The 22,513-nt window shown below is 37.5% G+C and overlaps 1 protein-coding gene across 7 annotated transcripts in view; it reads right to left on the bottom strand.

Annotated features, from left to right (window-relative positions):
- Positions 1–22,513, bottom strand: part of ANO4 (anoctamin 4) — a 202,726-nt gene that overhangs the window by 53,787 nt on the left and 126,426 nt on the right. For 5 of the 7 annotated variants that reach the window (XM_040596618.1, XM_040596619.1, XM_040596620.1 and 2 more), the window contains exons 5-10: positions 22,358–22,458; positions 19,131–19,175; positions 14,340–14,471; positions 3,594–3,700; positions 1,611–1,666; positions 940–1,061 (exon numbers count right to left, since the gene is read on the bottom strand). In XM_040596618.1, coding sequence (XP_040452552.1) covers positions 940–1,061; positions 1,611–1,666; positions 3,594–3,700; positions 14,340–14,471; positions 19,131–19,175; positions 22,358–22,458 — 563 coding nt within the window. Of the gene's footprint in view, positions 1–939; positions 1,062–1,610; positions 1,667–3,593; positions 3,701–14,339; positions 14,472–19,130; positions 19,238–21,999; positions 22,102–22,357; positions 22,459–22,513 lie in introns of those variants that run through there. The other 2 variants (XM_040596624.1, XM_040596623.1) reach the window with 2 other exon arrangements.

Here is a 22,513-nt window from a genome sequence, read left to right as displayed (position 1 = left end):
ACTTATAAAAGGAGAAATTAATATGCTGGACCAATTGTATGCTCTGTATGATCCTTCCCAATGGCTGACGTATCTTCAGTGATCCCAATACATCTTAAGACTTCATTAATAGCGCCTTGTAGCTTCATATTCCTCTCTTCAAGTAGAAAAAGCCCATTAATGTGCAATAATGGTTCTGCCAACATGATCAGTAGAGGCTCTGGCTCTCTACATATGCATAAAAAATACCTAATCCTCTATAAGCACATGCAAACCTATTTGAAAACATTCTTTAAAAGGGCTATAAGAACTTGGTGTCACATCTGAGCTTTCTCAGTGTTTCTTCTTTGCAGGCTTCTTCGAGATGAATATGAATCCTGGCTGTGGTGATGTAGCTGGGCTGAGTTTAAGGGAGGTGTAGAGGAGAAACTTCCACCCATCTACCACTAGGGCTGCTGAACACAGTAGTACATTCAGTGACTGTAAGCTCTGCTCTGTGCTATTTGTAAAGATCATGAAACTTCACCCAGTGCTCCTTCTGTGGTTGCTTTTTGGGAAAAAAGAATATCTAGTTGATGACAGCCTGTTTTTCACCAAAGCCATGCTATGCCGGGAAGAACTCCTCAGTGGACAGACATGCAACCAAGTTTACCCAGCCTCCAAAAGTTTCTCTCTTCCATGTTTTTTTCCTCTCTTAAATATTCTGCAAACCCTTCATTAGAAGTTATGGTGTCAGGAAACTCTAGAAGGAAATTTCCTTCACTTTCAGGTCCTCCTACAAGCTTCTCTATAGATACTTTGAAAGTAGTGGCAACGTGAATTAAATGGATTCCTATGACCTCAGGAACAGTTTCTAAAAAACACATGAATTAACTGAGATTTTCATGGCTTTCTCAGAAAAGAGATAACCTATGCTCAAAGCACCTATAATGTGATGTACTAAAAGCAGGGAAGTCTTACCTCACGAGATCCAGTGGCTGGTATTTATACCATACTCCCCAGGAAGCCCAACACTCATAAAGCAGATGCCTGTGGTTTTCTGCCCCATGGGTTCTTATCGAATTCTTACTTCTGTAACTTCCCTAAAATACAAATCTGGACATTAATGAACAACAACAGCAAAAAAAGAATATCTAAGAAATCTCTCTCACTCCCAGTATGGATAGCACAATTTATGCAAACCTCATACTTGTGCTCCAAAAGCTAAATAATGACATTAAAAGGACAATTTCCTCTGACTTCAATAAGATATGATATTATTCTTCCTAAGGAAATTATGATAAATGGTGTTCAAGTCAAAGGCTATAAACTGGAGAATCTAAAAAAAAAAAAAACCAAACAACACAGCATGATATTTTTTCCCTTTGAAAACATACTCACTTATCAAACCCAAATACTTTTTACAGAACAGATCCAGAACAACTCTCCTCATCCATCTCTTTTTGCAAGAAAAAGATCCCATTTTTTTTCCCAAGAAAAAAGCGCTTTGAATTGAGAGAGATGTCAGAGGGAGATGCAGAATGCAAGAGAGTAATAGCATTAATGAGATTAAGAATAAATGATTACGCAATTAAGAATTTATTTTGTGGGAAATCTCGGTACAAAATGAAAAAAAAAACTGAGAAAAATACCTCATGAAGAGGAAATGCAGCTTCATAGGAGCCATTACTGAGCAATCGATTCAGACCTAAGAATCAAAAGTATCCAATTATTTACCAATAGGACCAGAAAACTGCTAAGTAAAAAGCAAAATACATTTTCATAATAAGCTGGCTAAATTAAGTTTGAAGCCCATTGACAGTAAAAGATACATATAGAAAAATTCATCTTCTGTAGATTTTGATGAACTAAGATATAATACAAGGAAAGACTTGTTCAAATATTACTCACAGTCTGTCATTTATTATGCTGGATGTTTAAAGATTCATTTGTCAAATCTATCTTTAGCATAACTTCAGTGAAATCAGGGACCTCACACCAGGATTGAAGCCTGACCTCATAAATTATTGTCTAAGGAAGCTATTTAGATGAAAGGCTGTATTTCCTGAGAGCTGAAAACTTCAGGGAAGATCTTTACATTTTTGAACTGCAGGCCAGTAAAGAAACTGAAACTTAATTTCCATATGATAACACTGTAAATGTTCAGTTTATGTCTTATGAAAGCTTCTGGACTAACAGGTAGAACAGGAACAAGACAGGCTGCAGTAGTACAAGACCAGAAAATATACTTGAACTTGAGCCAAACAGTGCTACTTAGCACAAAAAAGTAATCATAAACCCCACTCAGTCAGGCCTTGTCCCTCTTTAATGAGAACCTTGAGAGAAATAATGAATGACTGCTGAGATGTGGGCACTTTTCACTTGGAAAGTCACCAAAATAGGACTAAACAACCATCAGGCAATGCAAACCTAAATACTGGCACTAACAGCCTGAAGGCATTTGAACCCCATTGACCAAGAGGCAAAGAGTCCTGATTCCTTTTCTAATCCACAGGGGAATGATAGCAGCAAGAATACAGCAATGAGAAGTATTAATTAAACATAAATACACTTTCAGTGATGGCATTAGTATCTGCTTGGCAAGTATATGCTTTCTTCCAAAGTCTCTAGCAGAAAAGCAAAATCTGTACAGCTGAGCAGGGCTTTGCTCTGCCCAATGATCAATGCAAGGTTGTGTTCCTGGTAGGTACAACACAGATATGTGAGAGAGCTTGGGATCTTGAGACAGTCAGGGACTGCAAGTGTGTCTGCTAGATGCAGTGACTGCATGCACCGTATGAATTCTTCCCCTTCTTCTCTCCCCTCTGTTCACTGCCACTGCTGAGAGCTATTTCTGCCCTCATCCCAGGAACTTAAGAAGAAACAAGTGAATTTCTGGGATGTTTCTCTACCTTTTTAGGAAGGACAGGGTTTAAACAGCAGGGAAATTACATAGGCTGCAGGGACTGCCCCTTTGTGATGCCCCAGTCTCTATGTGGTAAACAAGCAGTATGTGCTGTGTATCACAAGACAGAAGAGGGCCACTGTTTTATGCTCTAGCCCTCCTCTGCCACTGCCTGCTTTCCAAAGTTCCACTTCACCCACTGTTTGAAAGCGGTGCCACAGTTATGCATGGCATCCTTTGCACTGAGGATAGCATTGGTGAACTCCCTTTTGACTTACAGCAGCTACAGAGATACAAAACCTTCCATCTCCCTTAACAATGGACAGGTATCCAAGGATACAGCTCTACAGGCTGAGATGTACAGCAGCAGCAATCTTGCCGTGCTTCCAAATACATTTTTATGAAGGAGTAAAAGTTTTTCTGCATGAATCTATCTGCTTCTCCAACGTCCTTAATCTGTACATATTTCTCACTTAAGTCAGTCTCTTTCCTTGCAGAGGTGATAAATCCCATGTGGTGACATCTGTGCCTGTGAAAACAGCCTGATATTACAGGGAAATGATCAAGTCTTCCAGGCAAAGCCTCTACAACAGCAGTGGGTGAGATCTAAACAGCTCAAAACTGAGGTGATTGAAAAGCAAGCAAGAGTCTGTTATGAGCCCAGGCAAACTTTGCTTTTTTTTGGTGGGACTTAGGACCCATGTTTAGAAGGACATTGCTCAGCACTTACCAATTTTGTTTTTCCCTTCTTCGTATTTCACTCTTTGTAAGATATGGTGTACAATTCTACTTCTTGTAGCATTATTGAAGAAAGTATCTTTGTTATGTATGATGAAGCTATATAAAAATAAAAAGGGAATTTCAGTAACATATAGTAGCATGTTTAAAGCAAATATTGAATTCCATTACTTTCTATGGCACACTAAAAATGTACAGAATGTGAGCAAGTGCAAGGAAGATTAAAGGACACGAGATTAAGTGAGATGATTCACCGGATGAGATGATATCAATAATAGTATTCATTCCCTAACAAAGAATTACATGGAGAAGTCTGGAGAAAGGTCAAAGTTATTTAAGCATTCCTTACTATAAGCATTCACTAAAAACTACAAAATATTTCCACAAAAATTTGCAAAAGCATAAGGTTTGTAAGTGCAGCTGTAGAAATTCACATTTGATTTCTATTTAAGGCTTCTTTATTATGCTTTACCATTAAGAGTCAAATGAAAACATCCACTTGGTAAAACCATTTAATTTCCTACTGAAAATGAAATACTATGTTAGAAACAGAAAATATTACATACTCTTATGTTTGGTCCTGGAGGCTAAAATAGAGCAGAAGATTAGCTTTCAGAAGCTACTTACAGAGTTATGTATGAATGCAGATTCAATAGTTTACACAGAATTGTGATGAGCCCAGGAAAATTGTTTTTTAAAAAAGAAAAAGACACAAAATAGATTGGATTGATTAGATTGGCTGGCATAATAAATTTTATATGGATTTCTTAATCCCAATAGACATACTCAAGGAAAACAAGATATTTTAGCATATCATCATAATTATAGGAAAAATGCAAACAATATAAGTGTTTAGAAATACTGTTTTGGCTTGTCAATCAAATACTGCTCAAGACTTCTTACAGTTGCTTGAAGTGTGTAGGTCTTCAGGATAGACTGTGAAACTCGTTTAGATGCTCAAATAAGTAGATAAGTAAAGGGATTTTCTGATTAAGTGGTCCTGTGCATATATTGAAGAAAGTAAACATTTTTTAAAATGTGGTCCTTAGTAACTGACTGAAGGGAAAGGTTCATATTTTTTAAAATACTTCAGATAGGAAGTAAGTTTATTTTCCTCCTCTGTGTTGGTGAAGAGCTAGAGGATAGAATAAACTGATAAATAAAATGGTAAATTCATAAAGATGTTATAGAAAGACCAGCCTGTAGGACCGCACACTAGACAAATCTGACTTTAACAGAGATAATCTTGACAGGGAGCTTGGTATAGAATCATGTCATCTTGTCTTCTGCACAATGTGGGACCCACTGCTCACCCTCAGGTAATTTTACCCAAAGGAAAACTTGCTTTTTCGGAATAAATCTTTACCCATGGGAGATCATACATGGCTTTTCACCTCCACAGTCATTTGGAAAAACAGACAAGGAGTCCAGCTTCTGGACTTGGGGGGCTTTATATGCTCCCTCTTTACTATCAAAATTCTCTGCTGAATTTTCCATACAAGACAATCTGAAGCCAAACATAAGGAACTTAAAAAGGCAAGTAGTAAAAAACTTAGAGTAAAGGTATAAAACCCAAGTTGCTCTAAGAGTACCATAATTAACGAAACCTGATTTTCTAGAGGTTACCATCTCATGTCTCCTTTCCCACTCCACCCCAGATACTCACAGGTCATTTCTGCATCTGCAATCTACTCAGTACTGTACTTCTGGCTTCCTCGCACATCCCTACTATTCCCAAAGCCCTACATGTGCCCTGCAGTACCTACTGAAAGTAATTTGATTTATGCATATTGGCTGACCACCAGGTCTGTGCCAATTTACCGATGGGCTGCTACCAAACAGGATATACAATTGGTGTGTACTAGCAGCTGCCTTTTCTGCATAGGTACAATATTCCACTTCAAGCTGCTGATTCTCACAAAGTAAACAAGACTGTGCTTATCTTTGATACAGCTACACCTGTACCAAATGTAGTTGAAAGTAATCAGTATGTAAAATAGTAAGTATTAGAAGGATTTTGACAAAAAGAAAATACAGTCATCACCTAAGTCTTAATGCTTAAGGATATTAGATGAAAAACCAACCTAAACTCTGAACCAGATAGAACAAAATTATTTCCAGCTGAAGCTGGAGCTCTGTATTAGGCTTTTTTAATAGCAGCAGAAACAAATTAGAAGACAGTAGTAGATCAGAAATGAAGAGTTAGCATTTTCCCCACTTTGTTTCATTTTCTTTTGATATCTGACTTTCCAAGGTCTCACCTCCCAGACAGTGTTGAACATTAAAAACCTGTGAAGATAACTTATGAAATCAAAGTAGCGCAGTAATTTTCATTCTGGCTTAGCTACGAGTTCTTGTAGGATTCAATTGAAAGTTGAATCCCCTTATCTGAGAAACTAGCAACATCAATTCAGGTAATACCAATAATATTAACCTATTTTCCTTTTAATGCAAGGTTATTTGGCCATCTGTTACCATGACTATGTCATATTGCAAGCATAGGTAGTTATTTCAGCAATTTTTCTGGACAAGTAGGTTAATAGGTTTTCTACATTTAGACATTTCTGTTTTCGTGAGTCATGAATGAAAAAAGGCAAAAATAAAGCATTATGCAATATTAAAAAGAAATAAGAACTACTTGTTTAAACAAACACTTCCATCGTTTGCATGTATTTGTAAATTTAGCAATTTTGATCTCATGTGTCCAAGAAGGAACTGCCAGATGTATCTGTGAAGCAGATGTCAACACCTCAGTATAACTGCCACAAAGAACTCTGCCTATTCCAGAACCAGCTGAAGCAGTCCTAAAACATGTGTGAGTATAAGAGGTTCTTCTCAGCCCATCCTTGTGCCAGTAAAAGGCATCTGAGGGCAGGAGCGACAACTCACCATGGCTAGATCTCACCATGACTAGGCTAGGCCAAGAACATGTCCTTCAGCATTTTCCAACATTGCTTATGGAGACATGGATGCAGCAGAGATGCTAAAGTTCACCAAAGATGAAAAAGAAGTGCCAAAATGAGTCCTCTGGATGTCCTGTCCATCCCTAAAAATGTCATTGTTTTGGAATGGAATTGCATGTGGTAAAGGTTAAAAAAAATCCTCACCTATTTTTCAATATAAAAAAATCATGTTTTTTTTTTTTTTTTTAATCCATTTAATTCAAATACTCAGATTATTTCTGTGAAAAGGTCTGTAAAGTAGCCCTAGAAAGAGCAGTATCACCACAACCAAGCAAACAGGGAGCTCTGGCACAGGAAACAGAAATAGGCAGACATGAGTGGGAGGCGTTGAAAGGTTGAGAATTTCTCAAGTAGTCGTAACTATGTGTTACAACATCCCAGTTAGAGGCTGACATAAATTAGGACAATGCCAGAGAGGTTTCAGTTTATCGTGAAAATCACAGGAGCTGCTCTTGTCAGGTGAGAATCATGTGGGTCAGTGTAGGACTTATCCCTTTCTACATGCTTTATGGACATTTCTTCCTCCAAAATTTTTGTGCTCCAGGTTGTCTTCTTTCTGAATGTGGGTGGCAAATCCATACTCACAGTATAGCCATCAAGGCTAATTCATGGTCTACAGCATGCAATGAAGAATTCTGAGGAGAAAGAATTTCTCAGTCTATGGAGAATCTCACCCTTCAAATTTCAGCTCACAGAGGTCAGAGCTGAAGACGTTTCCAAACCAGGTGTATAGAAACATTCATCACACATTACTGAGCTATACACTGCATAAGGCAGAGGCTTTCTAGAGATATTTTTAACCCTTGCTGCTTTCAGATCGAACAGTTCCCTCAGCTCTTCTGTTTCTGCTGCCTTTGTTAGAATTTCAGTGTGCTCAAGGGTTTGAATATTCATAAGAGCAATACAGCTTGTTTTCAGGCTCAGTAAAGACTTAGACTTTATTTAGGAGATAGTTCATTGAAGGTTTTGATCACTTTGTTACCTCATTTCTAAGATAAAAAATAAGTAAGGATTAATACACTATTATTTTTATTGCCTGTGAAGTTAATGTATAGGTAGATAATAAAGCCAGTGATCTGTTCCACAACAGTTATTACCGTTAGCCTGGTCCTGTAAGTCTTATATGAGTGAGGTGTTCTTACTCAAAAGGAAAACCCAAATGAAGATAACGAGAGCACTTCTGGCAGGAAAGGTTCCAGAGTTGATTCCTAATTAAAGTCCCTTTTAAAAATGTCATTGTGGAAATATTGCTCTTACAATCACACTGTAAGCGACATGAAGAGTCAGTGAAGGTTAATTGCTTTGAAATGATATTTGTAACTTTCTTAATTAGAGTCTGAACTGGAGATTTCAAACTATCTTTCCATGGATAACAAAGCACAGCAAACCTAACTGTCATCTAAAGAAGGCCCTCAAATTAATGTGAATTCAACCAAGAACAAATTGCCAATGAATTCCTGTTTGTACATTCTCTTTGGTAATTTTGCAGGTTGTACAAACCCTTTAGGGGTAAATTTAGCTCTTGAATCTTTGTGTAACACCCATTTGGAAAAAAAAAATTCAATTTATTTTTGAGAAACAAAAAGTAAGTACAGGCTATTTTCTGCTGTACTAGTAAGATATACAAGCTGAAAGCTGAACACCCATGGTCTGGTTATAAAGCCAGGATGTGTGCATGCACATATCAATGGGCATCTTTTCTCCATGGGATACCCAGACACAAACATTTGATGTCTGACACTTACCATACCAAAAGGTATGTTCCAAGCAAATGCCTACTGCTGGAAACAGTACAAACTAAAACCACAGATGTTGTCTGAAGTCATAATAACTACATGAGAAGTGTATTCTTTAGTACAGAAAAATGCCCAATCCTCTGCACTCCCAGGGAAACCACTGGTGGTAGCTAGCTGTTGTTGGCTGAGACAACAGCAGGTTTCTGCCTCATTTAATATCAGAGAAAGAAAATCATCAGCTGTAGTAACAGCATAAGATGAGCTGGCAGTATTCCAATGAGAATATTACCAAATGTCCCTGTTTATTTGTTTGAAAATGGGTGTATTATTATTATCAATTTCTGTTTATTTTCATTTTGCCTGAATTATAAGGCTGCAGCTGATCCACCTGTTTATATAAAAGAAAATGTTTATTAATGGTTATCAGTGACTTTTCACATCATGTGCCTAAAGCAAGATCGCTTTGGGATGAAGAATGTATTAGCGGCTTTGTCTGTTTCTTATTTGGCACATCATAACCTCAAAACTGCTGAAGTAAAATAGAGCTGTTAAAGTGCTGAATCTCTCCTCCACCTTCCTCTGCCCTTCCCCCCAGATCACCCTGCCACCCAAATCACTTCCTAATTTAAATTAGTTCACTCAGGAATATTCATCTGAGAGAGAATGAGCTTTATGTATTTTTCAGGAATGCCCAGTTTCATTCAGTTTGCCAGACAATTAAAACATCGAGAATCAGAGAGAATTAGAAAAGTCCATTAAAGGGCGTTTCCAAATTTTGTTGCACAAAGATTTGTTTAACGGCAGGAATCTTACAGAATTGTGTTTCCCTGCTTATAAAAAAGCTATTTGCAAATGTATAGTTATTATACTGTACATGCGTTTAAACACAAGAAGGACCATCCTGGTTCAAAACAGGTAAGTGTCCATGCAGTCCTGTGCCTCGTCTCCAGTGGTAGCAGCTCCTTGACCCATCCATGATCTTGGGGTGAAGCAGCTCAGGGGGACTTGGGCACAGATCATCTTGACAGGGATGGGATTTATTAGGGACGATCTGAGCATCCAGAGAAAGCTTAAAATCTAACTCTTCCCTGAGAGACACCTATCTTAGAAATCTGACAAAGATACTGAACAAGATCCTTATGTACCCAAGGGAACATAGTATAAATGAGAATAACTCCATTAACTTCTGGTATGTAGGACCATTTTTTTTTAAATTAATCCAGATACTGGCCTAATCCTCCTAATTATGTGAATTTTTAATCTAATTTTCACTGAAGTAGTAAATATTTATTTTTAAGTGGTTCATCCAATTATATATTAGATTAATATTTAACCAGAGTTTATCTCCTTTGGAAGAAAAAAAATGTGGTGGGAATAGCTCCTGATACAAAGCTTGAAATCTCTAATCAGGAATTAAAAACATTTTCCTATGTAGTATATAGCTATCTAAGAAATTGCAGCTAATTACTACTGTTACTATTCCCAACTGACTAGCAGCTCACTACATAAAATAACTAAGATGTAGTAGAAAAGTAACTAATTATCATCATGTCTGATGGAAAACATTTTTCGCATACTGTGAACTGTGCATTCATGTAATAAATAATTTTCAGAAGAAATGCTTTGGCATAAATAAAGCCCTTCCCAGGCTGTGGCTGCAGGAGAGAAAGAATACTCTGAAGTCTATCTTAAAAATTATTATTTTGTATTCCACACAACTAAAAAGAAAATGTTTGCCTCAGCCACACAGAAGCTTCTTTCCTTCAAAAAGAGATTTCCTACTACTTAGGAAATAAGATTAATTTTGGTATTCTTTTTTACTGACAGCTTTGTGATATACCCTATAAGGTGTGCCATAATCCCTTTAAAACAAAACCTGAAAGCATGCTGCAAAAGTTATAGGAATATCTTACAAATGTGATTCTTGCATTTTCTTCTTCACCTGTTTTGGAGGGAGGGCAGATGCTTAGCTGTGCCTCCTGAAAGAAATTTATTTTTTTTCTGAAAGCTAGCCTTTCTCCACATCTGGCCTTTTCTATCTGAATAGGAAAGAAAAATGCAAGAAAGAAAAAGATCATCAATATGCTCTACTAAAATTGCACATATTCATTGTACATCAATATTTCAAAAATATTAATCCCTACTGAAAAAAGGCCTGATCAGGCCTTGCTGGTTTCAGTCTTAACTATTTTCCTTCCCAGACTCTGTGTGGTAAATATTGTCAGTCATCTGTCTTTCCATGCCTTTAAAAGAAGCTACCACAAATTAAGACCATGTTACAAACATCATCTGTATCAGACTGGAGACCTGGATGTGAAAACTGTTGCTGAATCAAAAAACATAAACTACCAGTCTTTGATGAGGTGGAAAAAAGTCTGATGCTGCAAAGAAAGGAAGAAATGAGGAATTCCAGACCCAAATTGAAATACTGCAATATTTGGACAAACATCAGACATGGACAAGCTCATACAGATATTTAAGGAATAGTATTTTAAAAAATTAAAAGCACACGGACCCAGAAAAGAAGGAAGAATTCTGCAACCTCTGGCTATGGTATGGGGCAAAACCTACAGCAAGGACACGGAAATCTTTGTTGAAAACTCAGTATATGGAGATTTATACTTCCAAGATGGTTGTATTTGTAAATGATTTACTACATGCTATTAAGCAATTGTTCAGCATATCCTGGAAAAACACTGATTTATGACAACACAAAAATACTAGATATGTTCAACTGGCAAAAATACATATCTTGCTCTCCAGAAATACTTGTACAATAGCCAGAAAAATCCTCATTAATAGTGTAATTAAAATACTAATTATACATTTTAGGCTTCTGTGGCTATTTCTTAAATAAGTTTAATGTACTTCCCCATTCATCTCTTCTTCTCACTTAGGATTCCAGTTTTGCAAGAAAATTTTATCTTTTTAGTATAAATTCAAAATCTGTACATAAGACCTGATAAAATGCAGACACTAGTGAAGTTTTTCAGCTACCACCTTAACACAGCACACAAGGACTGAAAGCCTTGCATTTATTCTCCATTCTCTGAGGACTTCAAGTACTCAACGTGTTACAAATATTTGCCTTCCTCAAAAAATGGCCCTATGTTGGATGAAAAGTCTTGAACAGCACTGAGGTCAGTCAGCTGAACACCGGTGTGGTACTGGGACCCTCCCTGTCCTGTGTATGTTCTGTCTGAATCAGTTTTGTCACAACTGTGTGGTGGAAGGGGATTACATAGTCACATCTAAAAGCCCAAGTCTATGGAAGAGACCGTTACTGTTATTCTAGCCTACAGGATGAGGTACTTGAAGACAATGTGAACTCCACAAGTAACTGCCCATGACAACTATGTAGTCTCCATTATAATTGCATTTTAATGGCAATATGGTATGGTAAGAGCACTGTAGCAAAACCTTAACTACACCAAACATAAAGATGCATGGACTTTTCTTACCACCGCCAAACTGCAAGCTAAATTTTTGTAACATTATTGTAGATGATAGTTCTTCATCTCTGCAGCTCAAGAATTCCAGTAACTATTTATCTTCACATTCCTAAACCAGTATTGTGGGTCTCTGGGTTAGAAATTTAAATAAAAATCCTGAGAGTTGTTTTTTTTTTTTTTAAATCATTTTATATTAAATTACTAACTTTTTTGGTTGTTAAAAAGCAAGTAAAAGCTTATGTAAATGCAACAGTGACAACTGAAAACTAAAGCTTTAATCTCATAAAGAGGCAGGATTTTATCAGCTTTGGAGCATTTCTGTTACTGTTCCGAGTAGGTGACAATTATCAGTGCTGCACTTGTGAGGGTTACTACATTTAGCAGTGGGTAGAGGTGAAAGAGAAATAATTTTCTCAGTGATCAAACCTTCATCTGGCACAACTGACTCAGACAAACGAAGGTGCCGCTCACAGTAATTGCTACATCATTTAATAAGTTTTGGGGTAAACATAAATGCAAAAATCCTTTTCTACTCATACTGATATCATAGGTGGGTATCTTTACTATTGGCTTGTTATATACAGATCTTTCAACAGGATGTTTATGTATATCTTGGAAGAAACAGCAATTTTCGCAAAGTAAGCAGAAATTTTGTACAAATTGAACTCCAACATGATACACTTCTTGACTGTTAACTGATACTGATAACCTTATTCTTTTTAACTCTACATTTTCTATCATTTGATACCTGTACTCCACAAAGATCAAAAGCACATACTGAAGATGTTCCTGAAACGCTCTGCTTACCAACAAACCCTGAAATTCTTGAAACAATTAAAACACCTGCATGCAACTCACTGTACAAATATTGAACAAGTCATTATATTTCAAAATTCTATTGAAGCAGAACAAGAGACACAGCCAACAGACTGGAGCACGATGGGAAAACAAGAATCCTGTCAGAGCCAGCACTTTCTGGGAGGAGGGAAGCTCAGCCAGCATTTTTTCTGTCCCCACACAGAAGGAAAGGAAGATTAAACAGAAAGCAAAATGGAAAATGTCAGACCTGCTGGGGAGTAGAGCTTCAAAGTCTGCAATGATGTAAAAGAAGTGTCAAACAACAGTGGGGAATGTTAATGAAACTAACACAGTATTTAATAAATGCCTCCTGACAGTTTACCAACACAAGCAGGAGCAAGGCAGAAGAATGAAAATAACATTCTGGATCGTATACGCCAATTCTCCTTCCGGCTACAAAACCCCTTTTTTATGTGCTGTAATTTTAAGGGAAGGTAGTAGTTAATATTACTATTAATAAAAATATCAATCCAGACATCCCATTTTCTTTATTTTTTTATCATCACTGATATATTCTCAAACTAATTTGCACCTACTTTTCCTCTTGCAGGACACAATAACTGCTCAAGTATTGGAAGGCTCTGTAGTCTGAACCTGATTGTCTGTTCAGGGCACAGACATGTAATGGAGATAACCATGGCTGGTGACTGGTGCTAGGAGCAGAGTTCTACTGCAATCTGAAATTCCCTGGAGATTTGCACCTGGGGTTTTTTCGTGTGATTGTTTTTTTGTTTTTTTTTCCTGTTGTGTTTGGAAAGACACTACTTATGGCAGAAAATGTCTGTTCACTCTGAGGCGTTTAAAAGCCTTACACCAACTTGGCTCCTCTTTGAATAAAATCACATATTTCAGATTTTTAGACTCTGAGCTGCCTGTAACTCATTCTATGTTTTCTGTTAGTACCCTGGTCTGCTGCCTATTCTTCGTGATTTTGCTCCCAATTAGTCAATGATTGTTTCCCCTTTCACAAACGCTGTAACTACCCATAAGACACCCTCTTTCCTCAAAATCTGACAACCTTGAAAGTCAACGTGGGATCTGAAAGTCAAGTGGGGCTTCTTCTGTTTTGCATTTTGCAAGTGAATAAAGGCTTCTAGTAGTCAAATGATTTCTCTAGTGACATTGGTGCAACACTGGTGCCATTGGTAGGCTTGAGCAAGTGTCACTGGTAGGTCTTAACACTAGAATTTTGCAAGCAATTTTGTTTCCATAAAAGTGAAAGACAGAGAAATAATGCATCCCCACCCCCTGACATTCTCTGCTTTCTTTAGAGTTCTGCTTGTTCTACAGTCATAACTAGAAATGAAATGCAGTATCAATTCATTTTGACTGTGCTAGAAGAACTGATTTTGATTATGCTAGACATAGAAATGCTGAAAAAAAAGTTTTATCACATCTTTAAGAGACAAAGAACAACTGCAATTCTGACCCAAGACAGAATTAGACATTTGACTACTCTAGGGATGTAATTGAAATTCCAGTGAAACAAAATGAATTTTTCCATTGATTTCCTTTAGCTTTGAGCAGGACATTTAATTATTAGAAATGTAGACATTTCTAGATAGAGACTTTATGCTCTCTCAGGACTCTCTATCTCTCCCTTTTTGTGACAAAGAACTGATTTGAAGGCACTAGTCTTTAAGACATGGACCAAGAAATTGATTTTTTCCAAGGTGAATCCAGAAGGAAAAGTTTTCATCTTGTAATTAAGTTATAATAAAATACTCACTGATGGATCCTTTGTTGGCTGAATGGAGCAGTATAGCAGTCATTCTCCTCCAGATCTGGCAGTGTCTCCTTGTCCAGTTTCATTGGCTTTCTAGGTAACCATCCTCGAAACCTGCTTATTTGTTTCTCGATCCTGCAGCATATGAAAAGTGTGAGCATTTGAGACAGTGGTTTTTTACTACATTACAGAGCACTTACAAAGAACACATGCTAGCAAACTAGGCCACTTAATATTTACAGCTAGAAAGTATGTAATATCTTTTGGACTTTCTCGAGGCAGACCAAATTATACATGCCAAACTTGATTATTAATAACCAGCTTTCAGAGAGGAGCATATTATTTTGTCTCAATGGAAAAGCAATGCTGATGGTACATGCTGCTGTAAATCTTAAGCCCAGTAAGCTCTTGGCAACTGTCTAAACCTTTATTTCTCAGCTTTTCAGTTCAAATTTCAGCCTTAACTGACACATTAGGCTTTGGACATATAGACATTAGAATAGCAGAGGCTGTGACAGAGAGCTTTGGCAGCTAAACCACAGCAAGTTACATCTTTTTACTGCTCTTTGTGTGGATTCTTACCTTGATGCTATCAAAAATAGGCTATTTTGTTCATTTGGTTCAATTGTAGTGTCTTGCAATACTACAATCTCCATAAAACCAGAATACTCAGTGCACAGATTAACAGCTCAGTGCTACACAGATTCTTACATTTAGAAGGTGAAAGCAAACCAAGATCAAGCTGGAGAAAAGGGAGATTTAACTGCAACTTCACTCATGCAAATATGCACACTGAAATGAAGGGAAAGGGAATAATCAGAGTTGATTGGAGAAGACAATCTAAACTAATTCAAATCCAAACTAAAATGTTATAATGAAAAATACATAAGAAAGATGAGGTAGTCTGGCACAATAAGCCCTACTCTCTTAGAGATTCCTAACAACTTCAAGTCCTAATCAGTGATCCCTGACTGTGAAAATCATAGACTACAAATTATGGACTATGCACATACTTCAGTCACTGGATGAATCTTTCCAGGAGTGGAGCTAAAGGGTGTGAATCAACATCCTTTGAACTTTAGGTCCGGTTCTGTATGAAGCTCAAGGACTGGAAATGTAGTTGTTTCTTTTGTTGTGACACCAGTCAGCACAATAACTCTATGACCAGCAAACGTGAGCTCTGCACAGTTACTTTGAAGGAGGGCAATCCATACCCAAGCATCCGAGTGTGTGGGAAAATGACATGAAATTATTACCTACTTCCAATTTAAATGCATATAATATTTCCTGGAATATTCAGCCTTCTCCCATCAGGTATTTTTATTTTGGATAAGAAAGCTAATGCTAATTTTTAAACATGGGCACATTTCAAAATTGTAATCAAATTAGCTCTAATTGTTTTGGTACCATTTGTGTATTCCTGGGAAGGGGCGGGGGCAAAAATCTGCTATCAGGACCATTTGAAAGAACTAGAATGTGTATGGGAACATAAGATAAGACATACTAAATTAATCATAAACTCTACATGTACAGTGTTTGCACTGGCCCAGCAGTTCAGAGCACAAGAGGAGGTAGTTTGCAAATGTCTGTGTCTGAGTGCAGGCAAGATGTCGGATCTCAGGGCTGTAAAGGCCCTGACCAACCGTAAACCTCCAGTTGCAGCATCCAGTTGTCAGCCTTGAGCTAGGCTGTGCAGACACTGATAGGAATGTCAAGGGGAAGATAACTTCTCTACAGAGGAATTCCCTTGTCTCTTGGCCTCCAGATTTTCCTCTGTAAAGTCCACAAGCTCTGCATTACTGCATATTTGGCAGGCATAGTGACTCTGGATATGGAAAAGGGAAGAAAAATCAGGCAGAAACATTTTCTAAATATCCGTGCTTATTTGTTAACTGAAAGCATTTGAATTAATACCCTTGCTAACCTGCAATCCTTTCCCATTCATCCTGCAAATCAATGTGCACATTTGAGATACCCTTGCTGCAGGTTTATCACACCATGCATGCATGCACACCGGAACAGAGTGCTTTCCCCACTTAACAGCAATGCATTATTCATGTTGGCTTCTCACTGAGTGTACCCAGAATTTGACTAGTTTGCCGCTCCCAAGGCTCAGATTACTTGGCATGCTCAGTGAGCCTGCTGGCAAACAGGTCTGTGAAGGTTGTGAAGCCTTTCTGCAAGGCACAGAACAGCCATCCCTAGGGAAAAAAACCTAGTTATCTCCTTGGAGAAGAAAAATGACCAGATTCTTAAATTGCCTCCAGCTTACTCCAACAGTGCCATCAGCCAGCAGCACAGGCTTTGTACTCTACAGGAGCATCTCTGAGAAAAAAAGCTGAAAGAGTGGTGTTGGTGCTAACAAACACAGACACACAGTGTTAAAAATCTACTACACTTTATCACTTCAAGGCTTATCCATGCCTCACTTTCCCTTATGTAGGAGTTTAAATACTGAATAGGGGAACAGTGTTTGGAAAGCAGAGCAACCTACACAAGAACAATGGAGTACATGGAATGATGAGGCACTGCTAGCCACAGTGACAGAGAGGAGTGGAAGATCTGGTAATAATTTCCTTCTTAAACTCCTTCTTTAAAAACACTTGTTAGCCTCATAAGGCAAAATATTATTGTCTTAATTCACACAGTGTCTCAAAGACAGTCTCTTCAATCCTGCCCCCCCTTTCCAAGTCCAGTCTTTACTCAGTATCCTCTTTCTGAAGATACGTACTGTGCTTATCTCACACAAAGAGTTTCACAAATAATTTCAAAGAAACTGTTTTCTCACTAGGAAGTGGGGTAGGGATAGAATATTTTTTCAAAGGAAACAGGAGGTTAGGAAAATTAAAAATATGTTTTGGATCGAGACAAATTTTTATCTGTGGGTCAGCTTTGATAGAGCTTTATGTATATTGTAGTGCTAGATACTGTCTTAGTTCAGTATTTAACCACTGTTAAGGTTAAATACTGTATAGGTACCTGACAACCCTCCTTGCCTCTTAAAATGTATTAGGGGAGTTTTGTTATTTTAAATATTGAGATCACCAGAATTTTTCAGAAAGAAAATTAAGTCAGGTTGACAAGTTGCAAGTGATCCACTTTGGGGTTTGCCTTGTAAAAAACGTACTCTTTAAAATAAATATTGCCCCAATGTCAATATAATGTTCAGCATAGCTCAAAAAATGGACCAAAGCTTCAATTACTTGTAATCTTCACTGAACTAGGAGTAGAGGATATATATACACTTTTATTGAAGCTGTATATCTCAATTTCACATGTATGAAAATAAAGCTGAATATGTTTTCTTTTTTCCCCACTGGGACTATTTGGTTATAGCTTTTCCACCTCAAGTAGCTATTTATAGACGTGAACATAAAATAAAAATTTAATTTAGCCAAGTGTTCTCATCATTCAGGAACTCAGATACCAGCAAAAGATCACACCTCTTCCCATACTGCCTTCAAATCACATCCTGACTCATAAGAAAATGAATGTAAAGCAAAATTTCATACACTACACATAAATGTTAGACTCTTCACCTACTCCTTCCTATCTACTGCTTTAGTCAAAGCAGCCATGTCTTAATTAAAATCAAGACAAATTCCAAAGTTAACAGCTGCTATAGTAATTATTGTAAGGTGGGGATGGAAAGTGGGGTAGCATCAACAAGCTTTAGAAGAATTGTGTGCTGACTAGGTAAAATGCCTTAGCTCCACAAAGTGTCCATTTAGTGCTTAATAATATAAGAAAGCAAATACTATAATGTGAGATCAATGCTGGTACTCTCAAGTCACCAGCACACTGTGATGGAATTTAATATACAAAATGCTTTTTATACAGAAGAGTGAGAATATGTGATTTACTTTCCCATGGTTGTTCATCTAATGATGTTATCTGCAAAGTGATGCAGTTGTTTACTCTAAAATGCAGATTTTTCAGATTTAATTTTTTTCTCTCAGAGATTCATGGGAATATTTCCACTGACGTCAGAGCGACACAGTAAATCAAATGCTAGAATCTTTTGAAAACTGCATCAACAACACTGTGGCATTAAATGCCAACATCTGATCTGGTCTTTGCCAAAGCCTATATATCTTTCAGGCTTTCTGGAGACATTTTAATTTGATTGTCCAAAGTATCAAAAAGAAAATGCAAACTGCAGCATTGGAAGTTTTTCATTGCATTAAGTCAGACATAAACCAGACAACAAACATAACCTTAAAGATATTTAATAATTGAGTGAAAACCCTTCAGAGATTCCTGAAAAATACTCATCTCTCAAGCTCAATAATGTTACACCAGAGATGAACTTGGTTCATTGCCTTCCTATCTACCAAGAAAGTACTAGGCACCCTTACAGACAAAGTCATAAATAAATAAATAATGCCACTGCTATTACAAGTAAGCAAGGTGCATGGAAATAGAAAAAAAAAAAAGCAAAAAAAGCTGTAACTGTGGTATTTTAACCCCAAGAAACTCCCTAATAAGCCACACGAAAAGAGATAGTGTTTGCATTAACATACTTCATCTTCTTTAGAAGACTCCATCAATCAAAAGATATTTCCTTATTCCTAAAAAAGGCAACACCAATAAAATTAACCTCTTTCACAGTGCAGGTGCCTTAAAAATTCAACTTCTGTATTTGTTTTTGAAGGTGTCATAGTGTGTAATTACTCCCTCCACCCTTTACACAAATGCAGCTAAAAACCTTTTCCTTCCAGCCTGACATCAACCATTATTTTTATTATTGGGTCAAATGAACATAAACTGGACTGGCATCAGACTTCTACTCACCTATTCATGAACTTGTATCGGCGGTGCAGGTAATAGATTTTTCTCCTGGAAGAACAGCAAAAATGAAGCCAGTCGAGAAGAAAACCCATCGTCAGTTACAGTATGAACTAGCAAGGAAGGAAAGGAGATTGAAGACAGAAGCCTGTAAGAGGTGGAGGAAGAGACTAAAAGAGAGATTAACAGAACTGTCACAGGAAGCCACACAAACTCTGGTGGCATTTGAATTGCAAGATCATCATAATTTTCCCATTGTCTTCTCCTTTTCTGCTATTTGTCATGTGTGAAGGTTGGGGACCCAAAGATGTTTCTGTTTCAAAGTAGTCCATAAACTGCTGCAGGAATTCTATAAGACTGATACAAACATGGATAAATTATCTCACATCCACTAGTGAATTCTTAAAGCTGTATTTGGTGAAAAACAAGGGGGAATCACTTAGAAAAGCCAGGAAAGCAGTACCTGATGCTGCAATATGCCATAACACATGCAGTACCAACTGGAACCAGTGCTTGCTCTTGGAATAACATCCCTTGAAACAGAATATAGGCTACACAAGCAAATGAACATGTTCTTGGCACTACCACCACCCCTGCCATGTATGTAGCCATTCCCTCTGCCCCCTCATACAGGCACAGCTGATTTCTGTTGTCAGTGCAATAAGCTGTGTGGGAGTACACGCAAGTGAGCAGACAAGGGTGCATGAGCAGACACATGCTGACCACACTCTTGGCCTGCTTCCCAACCAGCCCTGCAGGGCAGAGTGGCCCCTGTGGAGATCCAGAACAGCGAGTCCACCTCACAGCCTACTCTGCTGCTGGCAGCTCTTGTTCTCCTCACACATACCTATAACACCACAGCTGTCAGGATTTGACCCTTCACCTTCAGCAGAGAGATCACATCTTTATGAGAGTTAAGAAAATCTGAGGGATTTTAGGTGTGGGTTTGGCACTGATACTCCTTACTGGAAGATTAGGGTGCCTGCCTGAACTCCAGTTACCTCCTCCAGAGGTTGACTTTATCATCCACTGAAGGTCATTGCTAGATCAAGGTGGTTTCTGTGTATTCTGAGAGGTTCCATTGTGCAAAGTTGAACCGTACCATGTCTGGAAAATGAAGTGCTCACACCACACATATTCTGAATATTCTTGTGTAGTACATGCACTGTAGGAATGCTGTTAGTGCCTTGGAAGCAAGCATGCTTGGGAGCTTTCTATAATAAGATAACGATGCTTTATGAACTATGGAAAAAAATCTGATTAGTATTCCAGGTAAAATTTCAGACTTAGAATTTAAATAACGCATAATATTTTGACATTATTTTTTGTTATCAGTGTCCATATTGTGCTGGTAAGGTGAAATTTGTAAAACAATTTAATGTTGGCCAGTCTCCTTTGACCAACTCCTCTACGAGATGGTATTGTTTATCCTGCTCTACTCAGGAGGAGCAGAGACAGGTCAAAGCTAAGTGTTTCTGAATATGCCATCCACTTCTTGATTTTGTTTCAAATATTCAGAGGTAGCCACTGTTTTGGCATCCCTGTTTCGAAACATCAAGGATTTTATTCACTGATGCATGGACCTTGGACAATTCCAGCCTAAAATATCAGGAACTGTAAGTAATCAGCAGCCTTTAAAAGAAGGGGTTAAAGAAGGGCACCTGGAAACAGGCAGTCTAGACTAGTGGACATGTTGTAAAATGCTGGTCCTTGGTTTTAAATGATAAACAGTACTGTTGCGCTTAAAATAAAATCTAAGAGCCTGCCCAGCAGACATTAATAAATCACCATGATTTCCTCTTAGCCATACTGTAACAATTCTCTATCTGTGGATGTGAAAAGAATGAAGCCATGGTCCTGAAACAGGTAAAGAAACCTTTAGTATTTTCAATGCATTCTATATAATCTCTAAGGCATCTACTTTGTTATCTGCTGAGAGTTAGATGTCAAAAATGGGACTTCAGATCAGGAAAGAACCAGCTGCTCACAGTGACTAAAATCTGAGTTCCTGGTGTATTTCTTAATCACAAGACCTTCTACTCCTATGGGGCAGGTTCATCTCAAGTGCTGCAGAGGCCAGAGGAGGTGCACTTTCGGCTCAGCCCATTTTTTCTATGGCTAGAAAACTTTTTAAAAATAATATCAATATCTTGAAATGGCTTGTGATAGTTTATCTATTTTTCTCTTTAGCACTAAAAGCACAAGAAAGAATAGTGAAGATTTGCTGTGAAAATGAAAAACAAAATACATACAGAATAAGCCTGCAATTTTGTCTTTAATTCGTATCCATTTTTCCTAGCAAGTTCTGTACTGCTACAGCTTGTATCATACCAGAGGCACTTTTCATCCTTAAATAAGAAGAAAACAGAAGAAATCCTGCAAAGGACACCAGCTCTCTAGTTGCATACTCTGGGTATGATCCTTTTCTTGCTCAGGAGTAATTCCATTAAAATCAATGGAGTTACACATCTATAAACCCTGCTAACTGAAAGAAGAATCAAAACTTCTCAGTTCATGGGTTTTTGTCAGTTCCGGTAGAAGTCTTTATGCTATTTGAACAGTTCCAATAACCAGCAGAATAAAATCAGTATTTTACATAGAAAATTTCATAGTCCAACATGCAAATAATATTAAATAAATTATAAAAATAATCTGAATAACAATGTGGAATGAATTTGGTTATCAGTAGCATTTAATAAAAGTTTTTTTTTTTATCCACAGAATAAAGTATTTATATTCTGATTTTTCTCCTGTTAGGTGGTATACTTATTTATAATCTGTATTTCCATTATTACACACTACGCAAGCAATTTATAGGTGCTGAACATACCAGATACGTCCAACAGACATGCACCTTCTGTGCTGCCTTACGTACCTGGATCTTCTTGACTTCCCATTGATTTCAATGAAATGTCCATTTAAAAAACAGCAGCGCACAAGTATGCAGGGGGCTCCAGCACTGAAGGGGTTAAAGGGCCTAAGGATAGAATACCCCATGAAAACAGCTGCACTGCTACAGCCCACCTCAATTTCAAACCAGTACTGTACTGAGACTGCAGACATTAAAAAGAAACAGCAATGAATATGATATCTAAGGTACTCCATTTATATTTTCTGAAGACGTGTGGTATTTTATGGAAGAGCTTTTCCATGTGCATTTTGGTATTATTATTACATTAGCTTTATAATATAGCGTGACATTGGAGGTTGAGATAAAATACAGTTACACCTACCTGAAAGGCATTCTTACATTCATTAGTTCAGCATATTTGCCCAGGACCTCCCAAGGGGCATGCAACTTCACAAAGATGATATCACTGTTTGTTAGAGATGACTGCAAAAGAAAAACAAAACAGCCACCAGAGTTTACTTTTTCAAGTAAAAAGAAA

The sequence above is a fragment of the Falco naumanni genome, chromosome 5 (genome assembly GCF_017639655.2).
Source record: "Falco naumanni isolate bFalNau1 chromosome 5, bFalNau1.pat, whole genome shotgun sequence".
NCBI classification, from domain to species: Eukaryota; Metazoa; Chordata; class Aves; order Falconiformes; family Falconidae; genus Falco; species Falco naumanni.
Note: the sequence above shows the minus strand (reverse complement) of the source record. Positions and strands in the feature narration are given on the sequence as shown.